The 19,116-nt window shown below is 56.1% G+C and overlaps 2 protein-coding genes across 3 annotated transcripts; one reads left to right on the top strand and one right to left on the bottom strand.

Moving 5' to 3' along the window:
* Nucleotides 1-1,599: 1,599 nt before the first annotated feature.
* Nucleotides 1,600-8,533, bottom strand: YIF1A (Yip1 interacting factor homolog A, membrane trafficking protein). Of its 2 annotated transcripts, XM_045025505.1 has the most exons (8): nt 8,354-8,533; nt 7,248-7,465; nt 6,449-6,553; nt 5,982-6,060; nt 5,513-5,570; nt 4,927-5,082; nt 4,179-4,272; nt 1,600-3,595 (listed from the first exon to the last, which is right to left on the bottom strand). In XM_045025505.1, the coding sequence occupies exons 1-8, from the start codon at nt 8,382-8,384 to the stop codon at nt 3,440-3,442; spliced, it is 897 nt and encodes a 298-aa protein (XP_044881440.1). In that variant the 5' UTR covers nt 8,385-8,533; the 3' UTR covers nt 1,600-3,439. The 2 variants fall into 2 exon arrangements, with proteins under 2 accessions (XP_044881440.1, XP_044881438.1); XM_045025503.1 differs by lacking the exon at nt 8,354-8,533 and having other exon boundaries at nt 7,248-7,876.
* Nucleotides 8,534-14,462: 5,929 nt separating this feature from the next.
* On the top strand, nt 14,463-18,230 carry TMEM151A (transmembrane protein 151A). Its single transcript, XM_045025122.1, has 2 exons — nt 14,463-14,624; nt 16,162-18,230. Exons 1-2 carry the CDS (start codon nt 14,565-14,567, stop codon nt 17,476-17,478), a joined length of 1,377 nt encoding a protein of 458 aa, XP_044881057.1. The 5' UTR covers nt 14,463-14,564; the 3' UTR covers nt 17,479-18,230.
* The last annotated feature ends 886 nt before the right edge of the window (nt 18,231-19,116 follow it).

Raw genomic sequence — 19,116 nt, 5'->3', positions numbered from 1 at the left:
GCCATATGGGGGGGTGTCCCTGGCTCATTACTGGGCATAGGTGCTGGAACTGGGGTGCTGCTGCACCCACCCACCCCCGCCCCCCCATCTTAAAGTGGTTTCCATCATATCCAGGGTTTACAGTTTGGTTCAGTGGCTCTCAGCCCCTCCCCCCCCCCCCCCCACTCTGTACACATGGTTCCAGGGCCGGCTTTAGGCTGATTCAACCAATTCCCCTGAATCGGGGCCCCACGCCCAAGTTGGTGCGCTGTACTGGGGCGGCCTGGCTTCCCCAGGGGGCAATTTAAAGGGCCTGGGGCTCCCAGCAGCGGCTGGAGCCCCAGGCCCTTTAAATTGCCACCAGAGCCCCACTGCTGGAGCCCTGGGGTAGGACTGTGGGGCTCTGGGGGCTATTTAAAAAGTCCCAGGCTCCCATTGCTTCTACCGCCCTACCCCTTTAAATAGCCCCCAGAGCCCTGGGATAGCAGTTCAATTAAAAACATTCCTCCTGGGAAAATACAGACATATGGTAACTCTATTGGTACAAAAAATACATACTGTGGCACATCTCTTAAATCAGAACTTTTTATAGGGCACCGGTTGCCAAGAAATTAAAGGCTTTTTTTTAAACTTTTTTTTTTAAGTCATCCCTGCCAGGGCCCCACCGAAAATGTTCAAATTGGGCCCCGCACTTCCTAAAGCCGACCCTGCATGGTTCCAGCACCCCTATAACTGAGGGCATCTGCTGAGGAAAGTTTGTGGGGCTTCAATACCACCTGCTTCCATTTGCTTCCCTGCGCAAAGGGCCCTGTGTGTTCGCACTGACACCTGGTGGCAAGAGGCAGAATGACAATGTCAGCAGCATTGAAGGCAGGATAAGCCAGAGCTCCTGGTCTGTTCCCCTCCCCACCCTAGCATCCCTGTGTGACAGCAGGCCTGGGCTATAGTGGAGACAAGGGTTAAAGTGCTGGGCAAAGGGGCACAGACCCAGCAGCAAATACAACTTCTGAGACTCCAGCTGGGTGCTTGCACCCTACCTCTGATTGGCTGCTCACCCCACCTCCTGTGGTATAAGCGGCCAATCAGAGCTGCTGCAGAGCACTTCCCCAAGGAGGTGTGTGTGTGTGGGGGTAGAGTTAATAGGGGGTGAAAGAAGGGGCCATTTGATGGGGCAGGCAGTGTGAAGTCATTTTAATAGCTGTGGAAAATTACAGATGAAATCCTTCCTCCCCCCACTCCTTTGTCAGAGTACTTTACGTGCTGTTGGGAGCAGGGCCTGCACTCGTCCCCCACATGGGTTCAAAGCTCCCTGCAGCCAAACACTCAACCCTGAGCTGTAAAGATACCAGACCCTAATGAATCTCCCACCTCCATCACTCCAGGGCACAATAATGGAATGACTGACACAACAGAACTGAATCAATAAAGAAGTGTGGTATAATTAAAGCCAATCAACATAGGCTTATGGAAAATAGAGCCTGTCAAATTAACTTGGTATTTTTTTTGGGAGAGTCAGAGATGAGTGTTGATGTTGAACACTTACACTTCTGTAAGATATTTGCCATGGTACCCCAGGATATCTTAAGAAACCAGATCAATACTAAATCACCACAGCACACGTTATTAACTGGATTAAAAACTGGCTTACTGAGCCATCTCACATTTTACTTGTAAACAGGGAATCATCACTGGGTGCATTATGTTTCTACTTGGGTCCCACACAGCTTGGTCCTATCCTGTTTATTATTTTTAGCAATGACATGGAAGAAAACAAAATAATTGCTGATAAAGTTTGCAGATGACACAAAGCTGGGAGTAGTGACTAATGAAGAGGACAGGTCACTGATACAGAATGAGCTGGTAAACTGTGTGCAAACAACCAATATGTGATTTAATATTGCAAAATGTAAAGTTACACATATAGGAACAAAGAACGTAGGTTACACTTACAGGATGGGGGACTCTATCCTGGGAGGCTTGGGGGTCATCGTAGATAATCAGCTGAATGTGAGCTCCCAACATGAATCTGTGGCCAAAAGGGCTAATGCAATCTTGGGATGTATAAATAGGGGAAGCTTGAGTAGAAGGGAGGTTCTGTTACTTCCATAGGTGGCACTGGTGCAGCTGCCACTGGAATCCTGCGTCCAGTTCTGGTGGCCACAATGCAAGAGGGACGCTGATAAATTGGAGGGCTCAGAGAAGAGTCACAAGAATGATTAAAGGCTTAGAGAACATGTCTCATAGCGAGAGATTCCAGGGGCCTGATCTATTTACCTTAACAAAGAGAAAGCTAAGGGATTACTTGGTCGCACTCTAGATAACAGAGGGCTCATCAATCTAGCAGACAAAGGTCTAAGACGATCGAATGGCTGGAAGTTGAAGTTAGACAACGTCAGACTGGAAATAAGGCACATGTTCTTAACAATTTAATAATTAACTACAGAACAACTTCCTAAGGATTGTGGTAGATTCTCTGTCAATTGCAATTTTTAAATCAAAACTGGATTTGTTCTAAAATATCTGTTCTAGTTCAAACAGGAATTAATTCAGGGCAGTCCCAAGGCCAGTGTCACACAGGAGGTCAGACTAGATTATCCCAACAATCCCTGGTGTACTCAGCCCTGCTCAGAGCAGCAGGTTGGTCTAGATCTCGCTTCCAGCCCTACGTATCTCTGATTCTGTCATATATAATCTATGGTTCTATGACGGGGACAGAAATTGCAGAGGCGTCAGGTTGGTATTGAGGGGCAATGTACTAGTGCTCTGTGTAGGGGGGGTCCACAATGCCTGCAAGGGTAGAATGCTCCCCTACTGAGACCCCACCCTGCTTCCTGCTGCACAGCCTGCCTAGTACCATGCCTGGGCACTGGGGCCAGGGCTACAAGGGCAAAGTGCCCCCTATTGGGCCACTGCCCCACTCCCTGCTGCACAGCTCCCCCTAGCACCATGGCCCAGCACTGACACACGGACTGCTGGTTAGTCAGGACTCTTTATTCCCTCTCCCCAAGTGTTGGGTTTTGATGGAGTTCTCCGGGAAAACACTGATATGCTGGAAACACTGTTTTTTGGGGTACTTTCCATCCCAGGGGACTGGGGGACCAGATACCCACCAGCAGAAGGGAGGCGGGGGGTAGGGCCCTGCACCCAAGGTGATGTGGCTGGGCAAGTCCCAGAGGGCAGGTTAGTGTTATCATCCCGCCTTCAAAGTGAGGGTGAAACTGAGGCATAGGCAGGAGAAGGGAAGCGCCTCAGGTCACCCAGCCAGTTGGGGATAGAACCCAGGCGTCCTGGCTGCCAGCCCCCACATGGGGGTCTGAGGTGTCCATGCTTCAGGTTGTGTATGGTCCCCGACAGCTGTGCATTGGAGGATGTGCGTCCTGGGTGCCTGAATGTCTGGGGGCGTCCCAGGAGTCCATGTGTCTGGGACGGACTGTCCCCCAGGGTGCCACGCTGCCCCATCTCAGCGGACCAGGTGGAAGGTGAGCCAGTAGACGATGAGTGGCTGGCAGGCAGCAGCCCCCAGGGTGACATAAGTCTGACCACGCCCACCGCCTCTGGGATGCCCCATCCCATCTGGCACCAGGGACGGGTGCAGCTTCATTCGCAGGGACCGTGCCTGGGGAAAGACAATATTAGATATAGGGGGAGCCTGGCCCGGTAACCCACCTGCCCTGTCTCTCCCTGCCACCATCTCACCTGTGGGGAGACAGCATTAGACATGGGGGATGAACTGGTAATTACCCATCTCCACTCCTCTCCTCATGCAGCCCCATGCCCAGGCTCCCACCTCTGCACTGCCCCCATAGAGTGAGTTGAACATTGTAGCTACTGTGGCTGAGGGAGCCATTACCAAGTCCCATGATGCCTCATGTTCAAAGGCTACTGCCCCCCGCCGCCCTGCAGCTGGGATTGGCAGATACCACCATGTGGGGACAAGGCACTGGAGACTACCCCATGGGATGGCCTCAAACGGCCCAGGGGCAACATGGCCTCACTCACTTCTGAGGCTCTTCCTCATCTCCACTCCCAAGCACCTCCAACCTGTGGGTTACAGGGGCTATAGCTGCTGTAGAGAAGCAACCCCCATTCCTGGGTGCCTGGCACCAGGGATTCATGGGGGCTCTACATGTCTATATAGGGACTGTCCCTAGAGATTACTGTACGAGGCTGCAGGTGTCCATATTGGGGCTTACACTCACCAGGAAGTACATGAGGGCACAGGATGTCCAGGCAAGGGCCACATAGTACCCATCACTGCCAAAGAGCAGCCCCCCCAGCACAGCCAGGATCATCCTGGAGGAGACAGAAATTAGGGGAGGGCAGGGCCAGGCAGTGAGAGGGGGCTCCTCACTTCTTCCCACCCTGCACAGATGCACCAGCCCCCCCTCCTCCAGCATCATGCCATCTAGCCTGCTCCCTCATCCTGGTGGGACCCCTCAGACTCATCCTCGGTATCACCCCACCCAGTCCCCCCATCCTAGCTGGACACCTCAGACCCACTCTCAGCTTCACCCCATCCAGCCATCCCAACCCTGGCAGAACCCTCAACCCCACCCCAGCATCACCCGGTCCAGCCCCCCATTCCAGCAGGTCCCCAAGGCCCACCCCACTGGTGCATCAGGGGAGATATAGTCTGTGCAAGGGACACTAGCACACAGTGGAGAATGGGGGCTTGAGGCTCCTGGACTATAACTCCCATGATGCCCCCTACAGCAGCTTTTCCCAAAATTTTTTTGAGTAAAACTGAAATATTATCAGAATTTAAATTTTCGCCAAAAAACTGAAATTTTCCATTAAAAATGTAGACAACAATTAATTGTTTGTTTTCATTAAATTATTTTCATTTCAGCCTAGTTTTCTGTAACCCCTGCCCCACATTTGTAGCCTCGAACCCCCCTCCCCGGCAGCTGCCTGGTGACAGCAGGGTCGTCCTACATGCAGACTCACCCCACGTATTTGTACCCACTGTAAGCGAGCAGGTCGAAGGGCGTGAGGTCGCTCTGCACTGTCACTAGATACAGACTCAGGAGCAGGGCGAGGACTTCGATAATGACCCACACAAAGGCAGTGCTGGCACACATGCCCAGCACCTCCGGGGAGAACCTGCCAGGGAACCATGACAGCAAATCAGCCTTCGCTTCTGCCGCTGGGGTGGGGTGCAGGTGCTATTCATACAGGGATCCCTTGCCTGGCATTGAGATGCAGCCACCTCTGGGGTCACACAGCAAAGCTACACCCGAGTGAGAGAGGAAGTGAGGGAGAATCCTCCAACTGACAGAAACTGTAGCAGGGATTTAGAAACAGGTAGAGTCACCCAATCTGGAACCTGGCTAGGAGGACACCTGGGTTCACACTTCAGCTTTTGAGGAAAACACCAGGGGGATCCTCCACACCTGGGAATCACTGGAAAAAAGGACCCACCACGGTAGGGCATTGGGGTCAGCACTGCCTGAGAGGGGAGAGCAACTCTGACGAAGCCTGTGGGGGAAAGGTGGGCTCAGAGTTTTGGTGGCTCCAGGGAAGCAGGACTCACCTTTGCTGCAGGCCCAGGGCTATGCCGGCCAACAGGATGTAGGTGATAAAGGCCATGCCTGAAACAGACACACAGACGAAGCGTGAGCTAGAGCTTCCACTGAGGTGGAAGGGGAGAGGCAACCCATAGGCAGGATAGGAAATGTGAGGGGAGGAGATCAGCCTCCCAGGGGGCAGTGCTAGCGATATCCGTCTGCCTAATTGGCCGGGCAGTCTGTCCATTGACCCCCTTCCCCCAGTTCATCCCCATTCATGAACCCTCCCCCCATCCATTCATCCCCATACACACCACATCCTCTCTCTCTCTCTTTGACACCTACCAACTGCTCTCTCTTGCACTAGATACAGACAGAAACAGGGGGTCTCTTAGACCCTAGCTACCAGTCCTAGGAGAAGGGTCATCAGGCCTGACTAACCTGGGCTAGGAGGGGAGGCCCCTTCCCCATCACTATTTGCTTGATCATACTCACTGGGGATGTACAGGTCCGGTGCATTGATGTCCTGCCGGGGAGTCAGGGGTGTGTCCCTGCTATACCGAACCTCCCAGTTCTAAAGAGAAGGGAGAGTGATTGGATATTGCCTCTAAGCCTTGCAGATCCTTATCCATTAAACAGGGGAAACTGAGGCATGGACCTCATCATCATCATCATCATGCAATTGAACCAATGGCAGAACCTGGACTAGAACCCAAGAGTCCTGGTTCCCAGGCAAATCCCCTCCCCACCCACCCAGTATCCCACTAAACCACAATCTCCTCCCAGAATTGCATATAGAACCCACAAGTCCTGGCTCTCAACCCATGCTCCTCTATCCCACTTGATCCCATTCCCCTCCCAGAGCTGGGGAGAGAACCCAGGAGTCATGACTCTCAACCCCACGGCCAGCTTCAAGACCCCATAACTTGTGCATCAGGATGTGCAGCAAGGGCATCCCGTACCTGGTGTGCATACGGGAAGAGCAGCAGTGCCAGCTTCTTGGTCACGTAGGCAGTGTCCACGGCAAAAAAATATTTGAGCCTGTTCACTGACATGAACCTGTGGATCTGTGCAGGGAGAGAGACGGGTTATGACACCGGAAAGGGGACTTGGGAGTTACTGTGCCAGGAAGAGCAGGGGGTCGTGCTATGGGGCATAACGGGGGACTAATCATGCTGGGTGGGGCAGGGGCGGTTATCACACCAGGCTGCACCAGGGGATTACTGCACTGGACAAAATGGGATGTGTGTGACAGGGGCTTACTGCGCTTGGGGCATCCTGGCAGGACAAAGCCCATCACTAGTCAATTAGCGACACCTCCCCATTCTCCTGTGGGGGCCAGATCCAATTTATAGAGAAGAAACTGAGGCAAAGAGACAGGAAGGGAACCCCGGAATCCTGGCTCCCAGCCCATCCCTGCTCTAATCCACTAGATCCCACTTCCCTACCACAGCCAGGTATAGAACCCAGGAATCCTGGCCCCCAAGGTCCACTCCCCTCTCAGAGCTGGGAAAAGAATCCAGGCCAGACCCCCCACTTTAACAAGCAGACCGTGCTCCCTTTTGTGAAAGGGCCATGGAGACTCAGTTCCCTCTGCCCTGCAGAGGGGGCACTGCCAGAGTAGGGGAGGACTTTCCCCACCATGGGGGTGCAGGGTATGCAGACTCCAGGGGCTTCAGAGCATTCAGCACCCCCAATCTGCCCAGCCCCCCCGTTCTAGCCCTGACCGGTGCAGGGGTCTGGGTCCTGTCCCTCCCATACCTCCTTGTGGACAATGTCCTTGCTCTGGCTGGCAATGGAGGAGCCATAGGCCACGGCCACGTTAGCCATTGGGTCAGCCAGGAGGGTGTTGAAGCCCATGTCGATTCCTGAGGCAGGGGTGCCTTGTGCATGTGGGAAACCAGCACTGGTGTCATCGAAAAGCTGGTGGGGGTCCGGGGCAGGAGGGACCAGGGGCCCCCGGCCTCGGTGCTTGGAGCCTGCAATACAGATAAAATCAACGTTGATCAAATGTGCAGATAACATGCAGATTGGTAAACAGTGACTGGGACAGGGCTGTCATACAAAGCGAGCTGAATCGATTGGGGAGCAGGGCCCATTCAGACACACTATATTTTAATACAGCCAAACGTGGCCACTTATCTAAGAACAAGGGGGTCAGGCCGTGCCGACAGAGCTGGGCCTGTCTCCTGGAGAGCAGTGACTCTGGACAGGATCCAGGGGTCAAAGCAGACAAGCAACTGACCATGAGCTCCCAGTGCCATGTTGTGGCAATAAGGACTAAGGTGACCCTTGGAGTCACCCAATCTGTGACCAGAGTAGGTGTAAGAAGCAGCATACGGCACTGGGTAGATAGACCCTTACTGCAACAGGGCAGCTGGTTCTGGGGCCACAGGCTGAAAACCTGAAGAGGGTGCAGAAAGGAGCCATCAAAGTGACTTGGGGGGCAATGCTACTTTGTCACCGTAACTCCCGCCCCATCACAGCAGGCCTGGCCCTTGGCATCGCCCCTCCCCACAAGGGCCTGGCCCCGGGGTCCCCCCACCCCAGCTCGTGGATAGGGCCGGGGGGCCGAGCCCCGTTACACCAGGCACCGCCCCCAAACCACACTGGGGCGCCCTGCCCCCGAGAGCTGCCGGAGAGACCCCGCGCCAGCTGGGGGGCCTCGCCCGAGTCCCCGCTGGGGTCCGGCCCCCACAGCTGCCCACGGGAGCCAGGAGCCGCGGGAACCCGACACCCAGAGCCTGGCAGGGGCCCCCGAGGCAGCAGCAGCGGCGGCGGCTTGGCGCGGAGACCCCGCAGCTGCCCGCCCCCGGCCCGGCCCGGCCGCGCCTCAGGAGAGCGCGAGCCCCGCGCCCCGCACTCACCTTGCCCCCCGTAGCCCTGGTGATAGGCCATGGCGGGCTCAGCGCGGGGCTTTGTGGGTATGAATAACAATGAGCTGCGGGCCCCCCGGGCGCTTTCACGGGCCCTTCGTTCGCTGCGGGCGCCCCGGACCGGCCCCTGAGACCCGGCAGCGGCCACGTCCCCGGCCACACGCTCCCCGGTTCCGATTGGCCGCTGGTCCACGTGGATTGGACAAACGGTCATGCTGATTGGGTCAGGAGATATCAATCCAGACCCAGTTGGTCCAATGAGAAGTCAGAGGGTGGGATGTGTGGGACCAGGGAGTGGCGCATGCGTATTTACTGCAGCTGCAGCTCTCAATGCCAGGAGTGTGGAGAGGGGGCGAGCAGCAGAAGGGGCAAGTGGAGCGGTCGAGGGAGTAGCTCAGCCAGGGTTCATACTAGATCAGTGGTTCCCAAACTTTAACAAGCTGTGAACCCCTTTCACTAAAATGTCAAGTCTCATGAACCCTCTCCTAAAAATGAATATTTCCTGGGATTTTCTCATTTGCCTGAGTGTGAATTATAAAAGCAGTGATTTTGGAAATATAAAATTTGTTTTTATGACATGCTTATTACACACTATTTATTAAGTGTCCCTGGCATCTGTTTACCAGAAGCTGGGAATGAGCGAAAGGGGATGGATCACTTGATGATTACCTGTTCTGTTCATTCCCTCTCGGGCACCTGGCACTGGCCACTATCGGAAGACAGGACACTGGGCTAGATGGCGCCTTGGTCTGACCCAGTAGGGCCATTCTTATCTTCTTCCTTATCATTACAGTATTTTTATTACATTATAAAAATGGCAACACTCTTCCAAGATCTCACTTTTTAACTTGTATCAGTTTGAATAAGCCTGTTATGAGACAAGGCTCCTATGTTTCATCAAGGAGTATCAGATGTGACACAGCATGGAGGTATTTAAGAAGCCAACTCAAAGAGTTCCTCCTACACAAGCCTTCAGGTCTTGAGCAGTCCAGACAAACAACGCACGTTACAACAAAGCTTAAACTTGTTTGTCATAATAATTTAAAAAACAATACTAGCTGCCTATTTAATTTTAAAAACAGCAAAAAATATCCACTTCCCTTTCTTATAAGGAGTCTTGAAGTTTAAATCTCCTCAGTGTGATAGATGCACTTGCTTTGATCCTCTTAGCAGTCCAGGGGCTCTGGGCTGTTGGCCCTATGCATGCTGCCCAGGGACAGCTCTGTCGGCCATTAGGGAATTCCCCCCAAGAACTGGAAGGGACCTTGAAAGGTCATCAAGTCCAGCCCCCTGCCTTCACTAGTAGGACCAATTTTTGCCCCAGATCCCTAAGTGGCCCCCTCAAGGATTGAACTCACAACCTTGGATTTAGCAGGCCAAATGCTCAAACCACTGAGCTATCCCTCCCTCCTCCTGCATGTAACAGGCCACAGGACTGTCCTGAATTAATTCCTGTTTGAACTAGAGCAGCTATTTGAGAAAAAAACCCATCTATTCCTGATTTAAAAGTTGTCTGATGAAGAATCCACCGTGAGCCTTGGAAAGTTGCTCCAATGGTTAATTACCCTCGCTGGTTAAAAATGATGCCTTCTTTCCAGTCTGGCGCTGTGTAGATTCATTTTCCAGCCATTGGATGTTAGATCTCTGTCTGCTGGATTGAAAAGCTTGTTGTTAAATTTCCGTTCCCCATGTAGATACATATAGACTGTGATCAAGCCATCTGTTAACCTGCTCTTTGTTAAGGTAAAGCACATTCAGCTTCTGAAGTCTCATATAAGGCACATTTTCCAATTCTTTAATCATTCTTGGGGCTCTTCCCTGACCCCCCTCCAATTTATCAACATGATCCTTCTTGAATTGTGAACACCACAACTGGACACAGGATTCCAGCAGTGGTCGCACCTCTGCCACATACAGAGGTAACAGAACCTCTCCTCTACCTGAGATTCCCTTGTTTGTGTATCAAAGGATTGCATTACACTGGGAGCTTATGTTCAGCTGCTTATCCACTATGACCACCAAGGCTTTTTTCAGAGTTAACAGCTACCTCCTCCTGCCCCCGAGACTGCTATACATCCCGCAGCTCTGTCAGGTGCACCTGCACAGCCAGGAAAATACCAGGCATATGAATGCATGCCTCCCCTACACAATACCCTGGGGAAGGTGCACTCAGCTACTGGCCAGTAGCAATTGGTGTGAGGATCCTGATGTAATTGTGGGGTCCCAGCCAGGGGAATTGGAACAATAAATACACAGAGAAGCGGAGGAGCCTGAGGCAGCCACCAATGGAGTTTATGCTGGCCACAGATGTGGGGGATGGGGAGAGTTCATACCTGAATAACAATCTAGCACATTTTTTAAAAACACAGCAGGAATTAGTCAAATCTCATGGATCCCTGGGAGACTAAGCCCGTTGGGCCCCATCTGCACCCGAAAGCACACCCTCACTTTGGGCCACTGACTCCAGTTGCAGGTGGAGTTGTTCGCTACTGGGAGCAGATTCTCAGTGGGTGAAAGTCATCCCAGCACTGGTGACTTCAGTGGAGCCTGGTCAGTTTCCACTTGCTGAGAGTCTGACCCAGAGGGGCCTATTTAAAGTGCCAGTTCCTGGAGTCCCAAGATTACAGGGTTTTGAGTAAAGTGACTTGCTTAACTCACCATCCCTTTTGGACCAGCTGAACCTTCGCCTAATAGCAGGCATGACTCCACAAGGCCTGGCTGGAGAACCCTGACCCCAGTGCAGGCTGGGGGCTGCATCCAGGATTGCAGGGACTCATGAGTGCTGGTGAAAATCAGCTGAGCAGGAGCTTCCAGTGCCACGCTGTTGCTATGAGGGTGAACGTGATCCTGGCATGTCTGAGGGACATGGAGCAGGAGCTGGGAGGTGAAATCCCCTCTGCACACAGCATTGGTGAGACCGAGACTGGATCTTGCACCCACATCCAGTTACCACTCTGCTATAGGCTGGTGACAAATCAAGGGGAGCCTCAGAGAAGACGCACAAGAAGTATTCGAGGCCTGGAGGACTTGCCTTGCAAGGAGAGGCTGATGGAGCTGCATTTAGTTTATCCCAGAGAAGGTCCCAAAGGGGCTCAATCCTGACCTTTCAGCACCTCCACAGGGAGATTTTTTGGAGCTGGGGGCTCATTAATGTCACAGACAAAAGCTGAGCAAGAGCCAAAGGCTGGGAGCCAACGCCCGACACATTTAACCTGGAACTGAGGGATGCGTGTTCAACAGGGAGAGGGGACTCACCCTTGGCACAACTGTCCCAGGGCTAGGGGAAGGGGGTTCTCCATCAAGTGGGGTCTTCCAATCCAAACTGGGTGTCTCTCTAACAGCTCAACTCCAGCTTAGCCAGCAGCTCTGGGTGGGGTGCAGGGATCTGGGTGGGGAAGTACCCAGCTTGAGTGATACAGGAGTCAGAATGGAGGATCAGAAAAGGGCCTTCTGGCCTTTGAATCTCCCATCCATAAATCATGTGGCAGGGAGTTCCGCAGCTCACCCACTGACTCTCATGCCAGTGTCCAGGTAATCTAGTTCTTTGCACATTGCACAAGGAAGTCTTGCATCCTGCACAAGTTCTCTGAGATAGGGATTCCCTTGCCTGGGCACTGCCCCCTTGTCCTGGATCCACGGGAGCTGTAGGAAGAGATGGAGAGGAAGTCTGGGGGGAGGGCAATGAAGCCAGTCTCACTTCTCTTACTTGATCAATGGAGTCCGTGGGCAGTCAGGACCAGCCATTCTGCCAGGAGCATTGCAGGGACTGAATTCCTATTGACATTTGAGGGGGGTCTGTCCCTTAGGACTAAGGTACTTCCTCCAAATGTGGGTCCCAGCAGCGTGGAGATGACAGCCTCACTAGCTAGTGAGGATGGAAGTGGTGGTGGGTGTTCTGGGGCAGCCCCCTAAATGTTAGGGACCATCTCCAAAATGCAACAACATGGGGGGTGGGGGTGGGGAAGGAGGCACAGATGGACTTTGGCAATGCTGAGCTGAGACACCTTGCACTCCTAAGGGCACTGGAGGGCAAGGGGAGTGGGGATTGTAGGCACTGAGGGATGGTGCCAGGGGGTGCAGGTTGGTAGGAGTAGGAAGCACAGGTTGGGGTGGGGGTTGCAGGATGGCACTTGGGCTGGGGGCAGAGGGACAATTAGGAGCATGTTGTGTGGGTTGCACCGTGGAGGTGAGGAGTGCGGGTCAGGGGGCACATGCAGGTAGGAGTGCAGGTAGCACTGGGGCGCAGGGCATAGGGGGAGCAGTGCAGGGACAGGAGGTGTGGGTCACACTGGGGGTGTGTGTGAATAATTTGAACAAGAGTTTTGTCAAGCTTGAAATGAACAATAGTATTGTCAGTGTTAGGCCTAAAACTTCTGGCAGCTTCACCAAGCGAGCCTTGTAAAATTAGCTTTAAAAAGCAAGCTTTGCAAAAGGAAACAGACTTCTGGTCAAAACGCGCTGCAACCAGATAACACATTATGCTGAACCATATTTAAAACAATTGGCTACAAGAAAATAAATCAGCATAAATTATACAGCCAAAGCGATCACGCTAACCACATTAAAGATTTGGCCGACCCTGATTGGTTGACCTGCTTCAAAACACGGCGAGCAGATGAGATAAAATGTGTAGAGCTCAGGTGGTTTGTGTGTGTGTTGACCTAAAAGAGATCACACTTTGTCAGGCTCACATATACCCCCTGAAGCAAGGAAACCTGAATTGCACTGACTATCTGTACTTGGCCAGTGCAAAGAGCAGTCGACTAAAGGGTAACGTATTCTCCGCAGGATATGGTTTTAAAGTACAAAAGTCTGTGTGCATGCAGAATAAGGTAACAGAGTAAAGAAGTCTGGGTTGCTCAAGCTGATTTAATCTCAAATTGTACTGACAATATAGTATTAAGAATGGTAGTGTTGAAATAATTTAATCTCAGGTTATATCAGTGCTGCAGTACTAAAAATAGTAGTAAATACCTGGTGCATAATATTACTTGTGCTTGTCTTCAGTATAATTTGCTGTTTATATTAATCCTTATTCAATGCTGGTCTTTAACTTTTCTTTTCCTATTCTGTCCTTGTTGCATTTATAGCCATAAGTCATTAAAAACCTTTCTTGAGGAATAATCAGTAGTTTTAATTTCTTATGCGGACACCACATAACCTCATTACATCTGTGTTGGATGGTGGGAAGTGGCGATCACCCAGGGCCCCCTTGGGGGCCCTGATGCGTGTCCCCCTCTTCCATAATCGCCACAGTGAGGCGTGGGGGTTCAGGGGGCACATACAGGTAGGATGTGCGGGTAGCACTGGGACACAGGGGGTGCAGTGCAGGGACAGGAGGTGAGGGTCACACTGGGGGGGGTGAGGTTCAGGGGGCACATGCAGGTAGGATGTGCAGGTAGCAGTGGGGCACAGGGCACAGGGGGTGCAGTGCAGAGACAGGAGGTGAGGGTGACACGGGGGGTGAGGAGTGAGGTTCAGGGGGCACATGCAGGTGGGATGTGCAGGTAGCACTGGGGCATAGGGAGTGCAGTGCAGGGACAGGAGGGGGTTAGGGGGTGGGACAGGGTGGCCCTGGGGTTGCAGGGGTCCTGGGGTGGGTGATGAAGGTGGGGCAGAAGGAGAGAGGGGCTCACAGGAGCGGGGATGTCAGGAGGCATAAGGGTGCCCAGGGCACGGGTGACTGAGAGCAGGGTGTGCCTGTGTGTGTGTGTGGAGGGAGCACATGGGCTCTGGGGCACAGGGATGCAGGGTAGGGTGGGTGGCACCAGGGGATGGGGCAGAGGGAGGAAGGGGGCAGGGTTGGGAGGGGTGGTGGCACAGGAGACCCCTGGGGTGCAGGGGACAGCAGGGCCCTCGGTTGGGTGGCAGGGGATGTGGGGGCGCTGGAGGGCTCTGGATGGGTGGAAGAGGTGGGGCGCCCAGGAGTAGGGGTGCGAAACCGGGGGCGAGGCTGTAGCCGGGGCGCAGTGCTGGGCAGGGGGCGCTGGGCACCGGGGCAGGAGGGAGGCTTCGGGAGGCGGCCCCGGCGCCGCGGGCAGGGCCCCGCCGGGGGAGGCGGAGCAGGCGCACGGAGCAATCGGAGCGGGGCGCAGAAGATGCACCAGGCAGGGAGGCGGCTCCGCGCTCGGGCCGGGGGGCGCTGGGTCTGACCCCGCCATGGTGCCCGCGATCCCGGCTGCCGCAGCCCCCAGCGACAGCCATGCTCGGCGAGGGGGCGCTGCCCGGCCCGCCCCCCGCGGGGGACCCGCACCGGGAGGAGGTGAGCGCTGGGCCCGATCCTGGACCCCCCATGCGCAAGGGGGGGTGCTCCCCCCAGGGGCTGGTTGGGGGGGCGCTGCTCCCCCCCGACAGTCGGGCAGGGCGTGGGGGTGGGTGTTTGTGTGTGAGTTGGGGGGTGCGTGGGGGATCGGCAGTGTTGGGGGGATGGGAGGTGCGGGCTGGGGGCTAGGCGGGGCTGGGGGTACGGGGAGACAGGCGGGGTTGGGGGGTAAGGGGCGGTTGACGTGGGGGTCAGGGCGATTCCCCCGCTCCGTCCCCCCGGCATTTCGGTAACTCCCGTTACAATGTGGAGGGACGATGCACCGGAATCACCGGCGCTGGACCGGGACTGGGGGGCCCCGTTGGCCCGGGGGGGGGGGCGGTTTGCCGTCGCGGAGAGGCGGGTCGGGTGCCGGGCTCTGCATTGCAGCAGAGCGGCTGGGGCTGGGTGTGTGTGGGGGAGGGACCGGGAGGGGCTCGATCGGGACAAAGGCGGCGGGGGGGGGCTTGCCGGGGCTGGAGTCCCCCAGGGTGGGGTGGGGAGCGCTTGTTTTCTCCGTGCCCCTCCCCCCGGTGCTGCAGGGAACACGCCTGGGGGTGGGGCCGGCGGGGTATCACAGAGGCAGGCGGAGGCGTGCGGGGCCGTCCTGCTTTGGCTGGTTCTGCGCATTTTCGATCCCTGACCCCCCCCCCATCACGTCCGGGGGCCCACCCCTCCATTCCCAGCGCTGGGAGGTTGTGGGCTCCAGTGGCAGGGAATAGGGGCAGGGGTGTTGGCAGCCCCCTGGCTTCTGTTCTCAACTCCAGGAGAGGCCTGGGATCTAAAGCAGGAGGGGCAGGAACCAGGACTCCTGGGTTCTCTCCTTGGGCATGGGAGGCAAGTGGGGTCTAGGCAGTTGGAGGTGAGCAGGGCTCCTGGGCTCTAGTCCCAGGTCAGGGTGGGATCTAATGGGCCATAGCAGTGGGGGTAGGAGCCAGGACTCAGGGTTCTATACCCAGCTCTGGGATGGGGGACAGGGGACAGGGGATAAGGTCTGGTGGTTAATTTGTCCCTGAGCCTTCCCATCCCCCAGTGAGCTCATTGGTGCTGATGCATCTGCATCCCTAGCCCTGCCCTGCGTCCGGGAGTCCATTTGTTTTTGGCGCTTTGCCTGGTGCTCACGAGACGCTGTTGAGGTGGAAGGAGGGTGGGGGCAGATTAGATACTGGCTGCAGGTACAGCTGGGACTTGTGCCGGAGGGGCCAGCTTTCCAGGCACTAGCCTGCTCACGTGCGTTCTGATTGGCTACTGCTGCCTGGCCTGGGCCAGCCGTTTGATAGGGAGTTTGGAGGGCAGGGTATGGGACATGGGGCCTTTCCTCTCCAGGGGGCAGCAGCTCTGATCTGCCTCAGGGGGGACTGGCAGGCTTGGGAGGAAAGGAAATGGGACCTTTCTCCTTTGTGGTGCATTGGCTGTGATCCAGCCCTCAGGGCAAGGGGACAGGGAAAGGGACACAGGGTCTTTCCCCACTAACTGTGTTTTTCTCTCCCCCGAGCAGCAGCGCCCCCTCAAGCAGTCGCTGAGCAGCTCCCTGTGGCGGGAGTCACACTGGCGATGCCTACTGCTCACCTTGCTGATGTATGGTTGCTTTGGTGCCGTGGCCTGGTGCCACCTCTCCACCGTCACCCGCCTGGCCTTTGATGGGGCAGCCCGGGGAACCTCCACTGTCTATCACGCCAGCCCCTGCTCAGACGGCTATCTCTACATCCCGCTGGCCTTCCTGGCCATGCTCTACCTGCTGTACCTGGTAGAGTGCTGGCATCGCTTTGCCCAGGCCCGGCGCCAGTCCCGGGCCAGCACTGCCAGCGTGCACCAGCTGGTGCAGCACATGCAGCAGGCAGCGCCTTGCGTGTGGTGGAAGGCGGTGAGCTACCACTACATCCGTCGGACGCGCCAGGTGACCCGCTATCGCAATGGCGATGCCTACACCACCACACAGGTGTACCATGAGCGGGTCAACACCCACGTGGCTGAGAGCCACTTTGACTACATGGCCCACGGCGTGCGTGACGTCTCCAAGGAGCTGCTGGGCCTGGCTGAGCATCCGGCCACGCGCCTGCGCTTCACCAAGTGCTTCAGCTTTGCCAGCGCTCGGGCCGAGGCTGCCTACCTGGCACAGCGGGCACGCTTCTTCGGCCAGAACGAGGGGCTGGACGACTACCTGGAGGCACGAGAGGGCATGCGGCTGCAGGATGTCAACTTCCAGGAGCAGCTGATGGTCTTCCCTGAGCCAGGGCACCCTCCCTGGTTTGCCCGGCGCTGGGCCTTCTGGGCAGCCTCGCTGGCGCTTCTGTCCTGGCCGCTGCGGGTGCTAGCTGGGTATCGCACAGCCAACGTGCACTACCACGTGGAGAAGCTCTTTGGTACCGAGGATGGGCCCGGCTCCCTGGAGCCCTCTGGCTATGGGAGCCCCATCCCACGTGTGGCCACGGTGGACATGACAGAGCTGGAGTGGCACATCTGCTCCAACCGCCAGCTGGTGCCCAGCTACTCAGAGGCAGTGCTGATGGATGCTGCATTGGCAGGCCGTGCCTACCTGCGGGGCTGGCAGCGCTGCCGTCGTACACTGAGCAGCAACTCGCTCCCCTCTTGCAGCACCCGGGCCCTCTACGCCCGCCTGCCCTTCAGCCGCAGCCGCTTCTCGCTGGGCCGGAGCATCTTCCGCAGCCTGAGCGGGGGCGGGGCAGAGAGGCAGCCCCTGGGGAATCCACCCTGCTACCACGACGCCCTCTACTTTCCGGTGATCATCATGCGCAGTGGGGAGACGTGCCCCCCACAGGGCACCCCGGGCACAGCGGCTGGGACGCCTCTCTGAACTCAAAGCACGGCCAGGAGCATGGATGGATGCCCAGAGACAGGAAAAAAAACAACTAAGCTACCACCGGGGAACAATTGAACCCCCCTCCCCTGCCCCAGGGACCCCAGTGCTTGTGGCACACAGGCCCTGGCTGAGTTAGAACAAGGGGAGCCACTTCACAGCAAAACCAGTGTGTGCTCTCAGCTCCCCAGCTGCAGATCCAGTCACCCACTAAGGGCTAGGGGGTCAGGGCTGGATTCTGATCTCAGCTCCTGTGGGTGGAATTGGATTCCAGAGGTTAGACTGAGCCCAGGACTGGGATGGGGACATTGACAGACTTGTGCAAAGGTGGAGCCTAGGGCAGGGGACAGCCTTCCCCAGGTGTGCCAGATGTGCAGGACAGGGTGGGGCTTCCCTTTGAGGTGACTGGGGCTGCCCTAAATCCCTGATAGTTGGAGGACATTGATACTGTGGGTTCGGTGCCTCACTCCTCTCTCCCCAAGGCTGGGACCCCCATGGCAGAGTGCAGCTGGGGGATAATTTAATTTCCTCTCAAACCTCCCCCCAAAGTATCTATTCTGCCCTGGCACCCCTCTCTCCCTGAGGCTGTGCCAAGGGGCTGGTGGTTAAATGGTGCATGCCCGGGCAGGCCTGGCTGGAGTGAGCGTGACAGTGAATAAAGTGACAAACCCACAGCAGAGTCTGGGTGTGTGGCTGTGCTGCCTGCTTCTGGAGGGGATGATCCAGGCCGTCTGTCTGTCCCCACTGCTGCCCCCTGTTGGAGAGGATGAGCCTGGCTCTGTGTGTGGGTGTGGTGGTGTTCCCTGCTGGAGAAGCTAAGTCCAGACCAAGGTGCGCTGGGTGTGGCTCTGGTCATGGCATGAGCGGTGCTGTGTGTGCACGCAGGTATCCCCCCACTGCATCTCAGCACCGGGTGAGGGAGTCCTGACTGAACAGTCCCCATGCCCCACCCCAGAGGTAGCAGGCCCTCAGCACTGCCCAGGACCCTCAGAGACGCTATTGCAGACCCTACTGGGACAGGGCCCTTTAAGAGTGAGTGGCCACTCATGAGCCACTCTGGCAGGAGCAGATGGGCTCAACTGCTCAAGGGCCTTGCCTCTGGGTGCTGGAGCCATGAGCTGATCCGCTCTAGGGTATGGAGCGAGCAGTACAGGGCAGCCAGGGAAATGGAGCCAATGGATAGGGTAGCCCTGCTGATGCCCCTCACTGCCAGCTTGCAGTCCCTGCTATCCCAGCCCCCTGGACTCAGACTTTGGGGCCAGCACTGACTGCAAGGGGCATGTGTCCCCTACTGAGCCCCTGTCCTGCTCCCTACAGCACAGCACCCCCTAGGACGGGGGTCAGCCCTCCAGGCCTGTGCCTTAAGAGTGACAGACAGCTGCTGATGGAAGCATTAGGGTTTATTGAGTGACTGAAGGATGCAGCTGCGTCTTGAGCTTCCGCACTGGCTCCATGGGGCCCAGGGTCTGCTGTCCAAGTGCAGGTCAAACAGGGTGCAGGGATGGTGCAGAACAGGCAGGCAGGGGCGGCTCTAGGTTTTTGGCCGCCCCAAGCAGTCATGCCCGGGAGGTGCCCCCGAGCCGCGGGAGCAGCGGACCTCCCGCGGGCATGACTGCGGAGGGTTCGCTGGTCCCG

The sequence above is a fragment of the Mauremys mutica genome, chromosome 7 (genome assembly GCF_020497125.1).
Source record: "Mauremys mutica isolate MM-2020 ecotype Southern chromosome 7, ASM2049712v1, whole genome shotgun sequence".
Lineage (NCBI taxonomy): Eukaryota > Metazoa > Chordata > Testudines > Geoemydidae > Mauremys > Mauremys mutica.
The sequence above is the reverse complement of the archived record's forward strand: the minus strand, read 5'-3'. Positions and strand labels throughout refer to the sequence as shown.

What these genes read in the sequence shown, in the direction of transcription:
- YIF1A (XM_045025503.1), bottom strand. Translation starts at nt 7,511, where the DNA reads ATGTTATCTGCACATTTGATCAACGTTGATTTTATCTGTATTGCAGGC. An exon ending in ACCGGACCTGTACATCCCCA is followed by an intron (nt 5,571 to 5,981) that starts GTGAGTATGATC and finishes TGTCTGTTTCAG; the next exon opens with GCATGGCCTTTATCACCTAC. An exon ending in AGTGGGTACAAATACGTGGG is followed by an intron (nt 4,273 to 4,926) that starts GTGAGTCTGCAT and finishes TGTCTCCTCCAG; the next exon opens with GATGATCCTGGCTGTGCTGG.
- TMEM151A (XM_045025122.1), top strand. Translation starts at nt 14,565, where the DNA reads ATGCTCGGCGAGGGGGCGCTGCCCGGCCCGCCCCCCGCGGGGGACCCG. An exon ending in GGGACCCGCACCGGGAGGAG is followed by an intron (nt 14,625 to 16,161) that starts GTGAGCGCTGGG and finishes TCCCCCGAGCAG; the next exon opens with CAGCGCCCCCTCAAGCAGTC.